The 9,686-nt window shown below is 49.9% G+C and overlaps 4 protein-coding genes across 4 annotated transcripts, besides 19 other annotated features; all 4 read left to right on the forward strand.

Moving 5' to 3' along the window:
• Positions 1 to 9,686: a sequence feature (heterozygous, Esmeraldo-like haplotype).
• Positions 218 to 250: a microsatellite.
• Positions 421 to 446: a microsatellite.
• Positions 736 to 765: a microsatellite.
• Positions 795 to 829: a microsatellite.
• Positions 1,652 to 1,674: a microsatellite.
• Positions 1,973 to 2,066: a microsatellite.
• Positions 2,082 to 3,320, forward strand: Tc00.1047053511583.10 (hypothetical protein, conserved; the record flags this gene model as incomplete). The annotated part of the gene is made up of 1 exon (XM_801017.1): positions 2,082 to 3,320. One exon carries the CDS (start codon positions 2,082 to 2,084, stop codon positions 3,318 to 3,320), a length of 1,239 nt encoding a protein of 412 aa, XP_806110.1.
• Positions 3,383 to 3,455: a sequence feature (A-rich).
• Positions 3,855 to 3,896: a microsatellite.
• Positions 3,918 to 3,943: a microsatellite.
• Positions 4,051 to 4,076: a sequence feature (AT_rich).
• Positions 4,218 to 4,241: a microsatellite.
• Positions 4,270 to 4,317: a sequence feature (T-rich).
• Positions 4,425 to 5,555, forward strand: Tc00.1047053511583.20 (hypothetical protein, conserved; the record flags this gene model as incomplete). The annotated part of the gene is made up of 1 exon (XM_801018.1): positions 4,425 to 5,555. The coding sequence occupies one exon, from the start codon at positions 4,425 to 4,427 to the stop codon at positions 5,553 to 5,555; it is 1,131 nt and encodes a 376-aa protein (XP_806111.1).
• Positions 5,681 to 5,764: a sequence feature (A-rich).
• Positions 5,974 to 7,611, forward strand: Tc00.1047053511583.30 (hypothetical protein, conserved; the record flags this gene model as incomplete). Its single annotated transcript, XM_801019.1, has 1 exon — positions 5,974 to 7,611. The coding sequence occupies one exon, from the start codon at positions 5,974 to 5,976 to the stop codon at positions 7,609 to 7,611; it is 1,638 nt and encodes a 545-aa protein (XP_806112.1).
• Positions 7,386 to 7,454: a sequence feature (GA-rich).
• Positions 7,798 to 7,876: a sequence feature (T-rich).
• Tc00.1047053511583.40 (tricarboxylate carrier, putative) lies at positions 7,963 to 8,946 on the forward strand (the record flags this gene model as incomplete). Its single annotated transcript, XM_801020.1, has 1 exon — positions 7,963 to 8,946. The coding sequence occupies one exon, from the start codon at positions 7,963 to 7,965 to the stop codon at positions 8,944 to 8,946; it is 984 nt and encodes a 327-aa protein (XP_806113.1).
• Positions 9,213 to 9,274: a sequence feature (A-rich).
• Positions 9,428 to 9,474: a microsatellite.
• Positions 9,600 to 9,625: a microsatellite.

Consider the following 9,686-nt stretch of genomic DNA (forward strand, 5'->3'; position numbering starts at 1 on the left):
TGTGTTTTTGTGTTTTTTTTTTTTTTGATGATGTAGATTGTTGGTTTCCTTTTTTTTTTCTTTTTTTGTGTTGTTATTCCTGTGGAGGACAATTTACACCACGAAGTCATGATGCCGTGCCGGGCGCAGGGAACGTGGCGATTGTGCGAACGGGGTGTTATGGCGTCCAACTGAGGGTGACGAAGGGGTGGCACGGGGTTTCTTCTCCGTTACCGCCGTGTATGTGTGTGTGTGTGTGTGTGTGTGTGTGGGGTGCGTTGAAAGCGAAATAAAATGAACTGGAGGAAGGATTGACTTTTTTTTTTTTTTTCCCTGTCTGATTGGGTTTTGCCATCTATTTGCGGGGTGTACGTGGGTGTGCGGCGGCATGCCATCTCGACGGGGGGAGCGGAGGGGGTGATGAATTGAAGGACAAGTGCCTTTTTTTTTCCTTTTTTTTTTTTTTTCCACCGCCATTAATTTTATTATATTTTTGATTTGCCCGAAGTGTTGTGTCGTGTTGCTCCTCCCCCTTCTCCCCTCTTCCTTTTTTTTTTTTTTTTTTGTGTGTGTGTGTTGTAGTCTTTGGGGTGCTGTCGCTCCTTCCGATTGGGCGGTGCGGTGCATCTGTTCCCCCCCCGGCCGGAAGGAGGACGAAGGGGGCATCAGCACGGACACACACGACGAGGGCAAAAACAACAAGAAGAAGAAGAAGAGATCCGGAGGAGGAAAGAAGGGTGGCCGCTTTTGAGTACCAAAAAAAAAAAAAAAAAAACAAAAAACAAAGGAGGGGGTCTGCGTTATTCCTTTGCGGCTTTTTTTTTTCTCTCTTTTTCTCTTTTTTTTTTTTGCTACTACTGCGGTTGCATTTGTCCAACCGTTGGCAGTCGATGTGCACGCTTTTGGCTGGATACTGCACTGCTGTTGCTTCTTGGCCTCAACGTCCACAACATCTTTCCTTTTTTTTTTTTCTCTTTCTTATCCCTTGCAGTTGCCCCGCACCAGAGGCCTTTTGGTTTTTGGTGTGCGCGCCTTTTACGATCCAATAATTCCGCACTATCGTTGAGGAACATCAACAGCAACGGGAGAAGGGAGGGAGACCGTAAAGGCGTTGTGTGCGCGCTCATACCTGTCGGACGCTGTTTTGCTGCATTCGTTGTCGTACCTGTCTTTTTTTTTTTTTTTTCTATTGCGTTATTGCCGCTTGCCTTATTTACGTGGACGCCATCAGCTGCAGCCGCATGGGATAGGGCAAAGCGACGAGACCAGAGAACAGAGGGTTTCACTGTGGGTAGCCAATTATGCGAGGAAGGACGTCCGATGCGTACTTAACATCTTCGACGCTTATGTGCAATTGCATGTGTTTCTGCAAGCGACTCGGTGTTGCCCGGTGCCTACTGATGCGTGTGTGTATTTGCGTGCGGCCTCCCAATTCCTCCCACGTTGGTGGCTCACTTCTTCGTTGATAACACAAACTCCCTTCATTTTCCCTCATCCATTGTGGGGGATTTAAGGGCTGAAGTGCCGCAGTACTGTTGTCTTTTTTTTTGGGCGGTGATTTCCATCCCTTTTTGTGGGTATATGCGTCGGTGGTCTCTTCGGTTCCATCCTCTTTAGTGCACCTGCTATTTTTATTATTATTGTTATTTTGTTGCCGATTGATTTGGCCCTTTTTATTTATTTATTTATTTATTTTTGTTTTGTTTCTCTTCTGCGGCGAGTTGGGAGGGCCACAACCACCACCACCACCACCGTCCATGCATGCGTGACGGACTGCTGCTGCTGCTGCTGCCGTCTGCGAGAGGTGAAGCTGCGGGGTTCTGCAATGCACGGTCGTTCCAACGTGTTTTCTTATTCTCTTCATGGTGTTATTGTCGCCGTATATGTGTGTATGTATATGTTTGGCTGGGCGGTGCAGCGTGTGGGCTGGGGGCTCTGGCACCTGCACTAACTCAAAGGGAGGGAAAAAGTGTACATATTCAAAAAGACAGGCATAAACAAAAAATACATACACAAACCGCGTAAAGGAGGCAATAAATCAATCAAATAAACAAAAAAACAAGAATAAAAACAAACAACAATACAAAACGGCATTTCGTGCAATGGCGCCTCGTAGCGAAAACGGCGCCGCAAAGCCGGCGTGCGAATCGGCAAGTCGGCTGGATTTTTATCTTCCACCGCCTGATGACCGCGCGTACCGTCGCGGGAGGATTCAACGCCTGCGTGACCAAATCACAGCATGGCGACGTCAGCCGCGACGAGGTGGCGCACAGGCGTACGCCAGGGCAGCGAGTGCAGGGACAGAGCAGAGGGGACTTGTAGTGGACATACCGCTGTGGAAAGCATCGACCGTTTCACCCACACGGCGGAATGTTTCAAGGCATGAGAAGGTGTTCATGTTATCGCAGGTGTCGCGTAGTCCGCCGAATGCGAAACATATCTTTTCTTCTGCGATGCAAGGGGGAGATCTTCGAGAGAAGACACCATTACGCTCGTCAAATTACACCAATATGAAGAACAGTTTTAACCACAAGGCACAAACTACTGGCCGAGTGATGGAGGTCCCGTACTTTCACGATCAAACCATCTTTTGTCTACCAAGAGACAGACGTGTCCCCATGACTGCTGCTACTGTTGATGCAGCTGCCGCCCTTTCTGATGCCATGGACGACGGTGAGGGCCAGCAGACGGATTCAAATGCGGGTTTCTGCTACGGCGTCACCTCAAACAGTGAGGAGATGACACGCCATAGCGAGCATTTAAGACATGAAAGGAAGGCAGACCGCGATGGGACACCTCTTCCCGAAAAGACTACATTCGGCAGCGACCGCTTCGAAGGGGCTCCCTCTGTATTCTTTTCATCTCTGCAGTCAAAAGGTGGGAGGGCGGCGTCGGTGCCGAAATCAACAAAAAGTAAGGGTCTTACAATTGACTCGACATTTGCTGCAATGACGCGAAGCGTAGAGTTGGCGACGGCGGTGCATGCGGAGTGCACGCATCGCCGAACGGCGATGCAGCGTTCACGGAGCGACAGCTTTCGTCAACGCGTCCTTGAGCAGACGATGGAGATACCTGTTGACTGGAGGGAGTTTGAGCGTGTCTCACCGTGCGGTAACGCATCGTGCCTCACCACGTCGCCTGATGAACAATGTAGTGCTGCTAGTATGGGTCGCACCCATTGCACCGCCAATTTTGGTTCTTGTAGCGTTGGTCGAGGGCCAATGCGATTGTACAGCATTCGTCTGAAGAAGCGCTTGTTGAACTCGGAGGGGTCGATGGAGAAGGCGTCAAGCTTCCCTCGACTTGGTACCCGCGTGATACTTTCCAAGCCGTGGGTTTAATCTCGATAGGGATGAGCATGTATGGTTCACAAAGAGGAGTAACGACGAGGACACACATTGCGAAGAGAAAAAAAAAAAAAAAAGGGGGAAATAAAAACGAAAGAAATAAAGAAAGAGAAGGAATGAAAATGAAAAGGGAGGGACGTGAGAGGGGAGTTGACATGTAAATAATATAGGCGTTTTTGCGTCAATGTCTGTGACGCCGACTCCGCTTTTGCTTGTAGCGGGAGGGTTGTTGTTGTTGTTGCCATAAGCGAGGCGTGGAAGCATCTTTTTTTTTTTTTGTTTGTGTGTGTGTGTGTGTTGGTGAGTCGTTTCTTCTTTTGTCTTTGCCCAGTTCTTTTATTCCTGAGTTTGCATGGTCGCAACAGACAGAGAGGGACAAAAAACAAAACAAAAGAACAACAACAAAAGAGCTGGACATAGGAATTATATTATTGCTGCACGCCGTATTTTTATTTTTGGCGTATTGCAGGCATTTCTTTTTCTTTTTATCTCTCTCTCTTTCTGTTTTTTTTTGTTGGATGTAATGTAATGTATCTATATCTATCTATATCTATATATATATACATGTATCTGTTTGTGTACGTGTTTGTCTTGTTGGTGTTGTTGTTGTTGTTGTTACAATTCTGCCTACCACAGAAATTGGAGCACTGGCGATGGCGGTGAGGCAATGATACCGCCTGTGTTGTTTACATTTTCCTTTTTAACGCACACATTCCCCCCTCAGTATATATATATTTATTTATTTTTTTTGTCTGTTGCTCTTACTCCTGTTCGTGTGTGATTTTAATAATTTCTGTTCCGGCGGCTTTTTAGCCGTAAAATGGGGTGGTAGCGCCCGCTATTTGTTTGCTCGCACTGGGGACGGTTGCATATTTCTTTTCTTATCCTCTCTTTATTTTTATTTTTATTTTTATTAGGCGTTGACGCTGCTGTATTGTCTACGTTTCTTTTTTCTTTTTTTTTTTCCCTTTTTAATCTTTCTTCCCTTTTTAACGCACGTGTTGCCTTCAGTTTTATTTGCCGCGACGAGCTGCTGGCGAGCGCCGGGGGAGGCGGCGGCGGTGTTTCATCGTGGGGGAGGTTTGAGGGGCTTTTTAGATGTCGCGGCGCTGCTTTATGGTGTACCCGTTGCCGTCCGTGGCTGACGAGTCGTTTTTGAATGTCATCTTCGACGGCGGGGTTTGTCGCAGCGTATTTGCGGGATTTGGGCCGCGCCGCTTTGCCCTGGTGGAGCTGCGGGACGACGCCCGCGCGGAGGCGGTGACATCCGCCCTGGGGCCTACGCCTTCACCACATGTGAATACTCACACGAGTGCCAGCGACCTCCTGAAGGACAAGGACGACGATTGTGGGCTGGAGAAGCTGGGTTCTGCACCCGTCGCTGCCGCATCCAACTCGAGGCGGAGGGGCAATGCTGCCGGGAGAAAAAAAGATGGCGGTGATCCCACTGGGGGCGCTGACAGTGACGGCTGTACCGGGACGAGTGGTATTGCGTACATTGGCCGGCTGCGGTTCCGCAACACGCCGATTCAAGTGCTGCCGAGTCCCATTACACTCGACGAGATATACCGTTGCGGCGGACAGTTGCCGCAGCGTTATTCAGGAAGGAAGACAGAAGGCGACAAACCGCAAGGGCGTGTGGGTCGAGGGCCGTTGGAGCGGAAGCGGCAACGTCCGCCTGCCACGGAGGAGACCACCACCGAAAGCGAAAACGCGGCAATGGCGGGTGGGGGAACGACGACCGCCTCGAATGGCGACGCCTGTCGCCGGTGCGGGTCGACGGAACATTTCACGCGGCAGTGCAGCGCCGACTTGAGCACGGAGGACGCGGATGGAAAAAGAGGCGGGGCTGCGGGAGTCGCCACGGGATCTGGGCCGCGCGGCACCTCTCCACGCAAACGCGCCGCAAAACACGTCTTCCCTGCAGACTGCTGCCAAAAGTGCGGGTCATCGCTGCACTTCACGCGGCACTGCGATGCCGACGCTCACAGCGCCGGTGAATCGGCGAGGCCGCAGGATCACACGGGATTAGACGATGCTGCCGTGGCCCACGCTGTTGTGCCCAAGAAACAAGACAAAGCAGGGCACCATGAGCCCCCTAACAAGAAAAACGAGAAGCAGCAACAACGAAAACAAGAGCAACGGCATGTCGCACTGTGCACGTCGAAGGATCAGTGCAAGCACTGCGGCTCAGATGCCCACTTTTCTCGCCACTGCCCCTCAAAGTGAGCTGCACTGTCTGGGGGAAAGAAGAGGATGAGGCATAAAGGGGGACGTGCGTTTAAAGACGGTTAAATCAACAGCGGCGAAAAGAGAACTGATGAGAAGAAACTCTTTTTTTTTTTTCCTTCTGCAAATAATAACAAAGAAAAAAGAGGGAAGAAAAAAGAAAGGAAAACAAATATGCGAGAAAAGAGCAGCAACAACAAAAAGAAGAAGGCAGATATTTGCACGCAGGAGTTCCGTACAATCCGTAGTCAATGTTGTACATGTGTATTGAAGTCTACTCTTTGCTAAATATGTTATTGGGTGGTCCCGTGAGTCCGTGCGGTTAACTGATTGACTCATTCCTTCCTTTTTTCCCTCCCAGAGGAACAGGAGGTGCAAAGGGCATATATACATATATATATACATTGTAGCTTTGGGCATGGCGTCGAATAAACCGCGGCATCGGCCAATCAGCATCGACGATGACGCAGAAATTGACTTTTCTGCAGTGACGAAGAAGGCAGCCCCGGCGAGGCCCGCCGTTCCTCCCGCACTACTGCAGTGCACGGTGACAGACACGGCACAGAAACAAAAGGAGACAGCAGTTGTGCTGCAGGCAGTGGACCCAAGGCTCAACTCACAGACACACCGAGTTGCTGCACGCCGTCGTGTTGGCTTCGGTGGCGCCCCGGCGATCCCACCGGTGTTTAATTCAACAGCCCCACTTGCTGCCACTGGCATGACAGCGTCTGGCGTCGCGAGTAACAATAGTGGTGGCACCGATGATGCCAAAAGAAGTAAGGAGCTGCTGGACGCCTTCTGGCGCGAAGATGCGGCGCGGAAGGAGGAGGAGTCATGCCAGACACGACGTGAAACATACGAGCAGCGGCTGCGAGCCCTTTGGCACGGCGAAGTTACCACTTCGGAGGAGGCCTTGAACGCAGGACGTGTTGGCGCCGCGCCGCTCCAAAAATATTTCTTGCTGGATCAATTCTTTGAAGATGGTGTTCCCGACGTGGAGCCGTGGGACCTCTGGGCGCTCTCCATGCCGCGTTATGGAGCGGCAAACTTGGCTGCAGGGCCCCTCGATCGTGTGCATCACCCCGTGCTACCCGGGACACACTACTCACAGCACTACCAGCACCGAGCAGACGAAAGACCGGTTGAGGTAAAATTGATGAAGACTCGGGAGGAGTTACGTGCGGAGCGTCGCGAGCGACTACGCAAGGAGAAGGAAGTTCGTGATTACGCGAAGAAATTTGCTCGCCAGGAGCAACGACATGAGGCGCAGTTCGGCGGCGAGCTTACGGCCGCATCGCTCGGTTCCACGGCGAAGGATCGTCTCACCAACAACAACCTTCGCTTCAATCTTTTTAGTGACAGCGTGATGAACCCACTGAGCACGGAGAATAAAGTTTTTTCACAGTACCAAGAACGATTTCTTGAACACCAACGCCGTAATCACGAACGTCATGTGGCGGCAATTCCGCAGCAGGTTGAAAAGCGCAAGCGTGACCTCAAACGGCACTCTGAGGAACAGCCAGTCTTTAGAGTCTATCGCATTTACCCCATTTTTACCCCTGCACATCTTGGGAAGCTGCGGAACTTTGCAAATGATGGTCTGTTGCGTGGTTTTATCCTTTGGGTGTGCCGGTGCGATGCATTGGTGGTGTTGACAGGTGGGGAGGTTGCGGTGCGGCATTTGGAACGTTGGATTTTGGAGAAAATGAGGTGGGAATCTTCTGAGACGGTTGCTGTTCGGTTGGTGACATGTCCACTGCAGGACGCCACGACGTTTTCATTTGTATCAGCGAAAAGTCGAAAACGTGGAAGTCATCCAGCACAGACGAGGGAGGAGGAGGAAGAGGGGAAGGAGGGCGATAAGACGAGGGTGAATAGGGATGAGAAGAAGAGAGAGGATGGCACCGAGCACGTCTACATGAACTTTGTGGATAGTGTGCAGGAGGGTGAGAGTTTTATGCGCTCCATGCCAACTGAAGGGCCGTGGCGTGATCTCTCGCACATTTGGCGTGCCGCACTCGCACCTGAGGTTGGACGTAACACAAACTTGTCTTGACGACGTGGGTGGTGAAAGAGGCACGTCTTTGAGCGCGAGGGAAGAATAGCGAGAAAGATGCGTGCTTGTAACAAATGCTGCGGAGCCGGCATATATCAGAAGGGAGAAGTCGTGTATTGTTTTGTCTCCTATTTGCCTCTCTGTTTTCGTACCGTGTGGTTGGCCGTGGCTCACATGACTCATGTGTTTTTCTTTTTTGTCGCTCTTTTTTTTTTTTGGACATTTTTTTCTCTTTCCTTCCTTTCTTTCTTCTTTTTTTTTTCTTGACGCGCCAGTTAAAGGTTTGAAATTTTTATTTTCTTGATTTACTTTGAGAGTGTACGGGTTGTCTACAAGAGGCGGTTGATAACAATGTTCAGTTACCCACCATTTTCTCTTACGAAGCCTATGTATGACACGGACACCTACATAGGTCGCAGTTTATACTTTTTCTTCTCCATCAATCCGCTGCTGTGCTTCCAGACGGAACGCATGCTGATGCAGAAGAGGCTTCTCTTGGACCGTGTGGCGGCGGGTGAGAAGGTGTCGGTAGACGACAAAACGCTTTGGAAGGCACGCATGGCCATTGAAAACTGCGTGCATCCAACCACCGGAGAAGTAATCTTCCCCCTGTTCCGCATGTGTGCATTTCTTCCAATGAACAGTCTTATCGTACCCTTTATGATGACGCCAGGAACCGTCAGCAGCGTTGCGCGGACTGTATTCATCCAGTGGTTTAACCAGAGCTATAACTCTGCTGTGAACTACGCCAATCGTTCCTCTGAGAAGCAGAAGTTGGGGGAGTTGTCGAAGGCGTACGTTGCGGCGGTGGGTATTTCCGTTTCGGGCGCATTGGGCGCGACTGCGCTGCTTAAGCGCGTGCCGAGTGGCACCCTGCAGGCAACGGTCATTCGTGCAACGCTGCCGTGCCTTGCTGTTTCCGCTGCCGCTATTGTGAACCTCTCGCTGATGCGCAAGAATGAATGGATGTCGTCTGGTCAGGGACTGAAAGTTGTGGACGAGGACGGTGAAGTGCGTGGGTACAGCCTCGTTGCCGGCATGGACAGCCTGAAGAAGTGCTCCGTGACACGTGTTGTATGGAATATTCCTTCCATGTTTCTTCCGACACTGTTGATGGCACCACTCACGGCTCGCTTTGGCTTCGCTAGGGCGTACCCGATATGTACAGAGACAGCCTTGCAGATCGCAGGTCTTGCCGTGGGCGTGCCAGCCGCCCTTGGTGCCTTCAGCACGACTGTGAGCATTCCCGCTAATCGTCTGGAAACGTCTTTTCAGGATCTGAAGCGCAAGGACGGCACGCCAGTGAAGATGTATACTTACTACAAGGGACTTTAAGTTTTTTTTCTTTGGTGCCGTGACTGCGCTCACTCCCGGATGCGTGGTACCTGGAACCTTTTTTTTTTTTCTTTTCTTTTACTAACGAAAACGCATTCGCGATGATACAAAAGCGAGGGGATAAAATAGAAAGAAAAAAGAACGAAAATAATAAATAAAATTGAACGGGGTGGTGGAGTGGGGAGTTACAAAAACAAAGAAAAAACAAAAAGGGGGGAGGGGGGGAACGACGAAAACGAGAGAGAGAGAGATGAATTTTTAGCTTTAAAAATAAATAAACAAAATAAAATAATAAAATAAGGCGAGAAAACGGAGGAAAAAAAAAAAAGGGGGCGTGGCGGGGGTTCAATTTTTGATGTCCCGAAGTGTCCTTGGACGAGGCGCAAGATGTGGTAGGGCAGGTGTGTGTGTGGAATGAAATGCAACAAATGCGTACGCGCACTTAAATGCGCATTTATTAATTTGATTTTATAAAATACCGTTTTTTTTTTTTTATTATTATTATTTATTTTTTACTTTTTTTTTTTTGGGGGGGGGTTTCTTTTACTCCGGTTCTTCCCCCCGTTCTATTGTTTTCCCACTTAAGCAATTGTGTGGTGTGGTCCTGGGCGTACCATTTCATTTTGTTTTGTGGTTATGGTCAATATGAATACTTTTCTGTTTTTTTTTTTTTTTTTTTGGTTTTTGGTTTCTCCCCCCACCCACACACGTCCCCTGCCTTCCACGAACACCGCCAGCGG

Source organism: Trypanosoma cruzi, genomic scaffold (genome assembly GCF_000209065.1).
Source record: "Trypanosoma cruzi strain CL Brener 1047053517143 genomic scaffold, whole genome shotgun sequence".
Lineage (NCBI taxonomy): Eukaryota > Euglenozoa > Kinetoplastea > Trypanosomatida > Trypanosomatidae > Trypanosoma > Trypanosoma cruzi.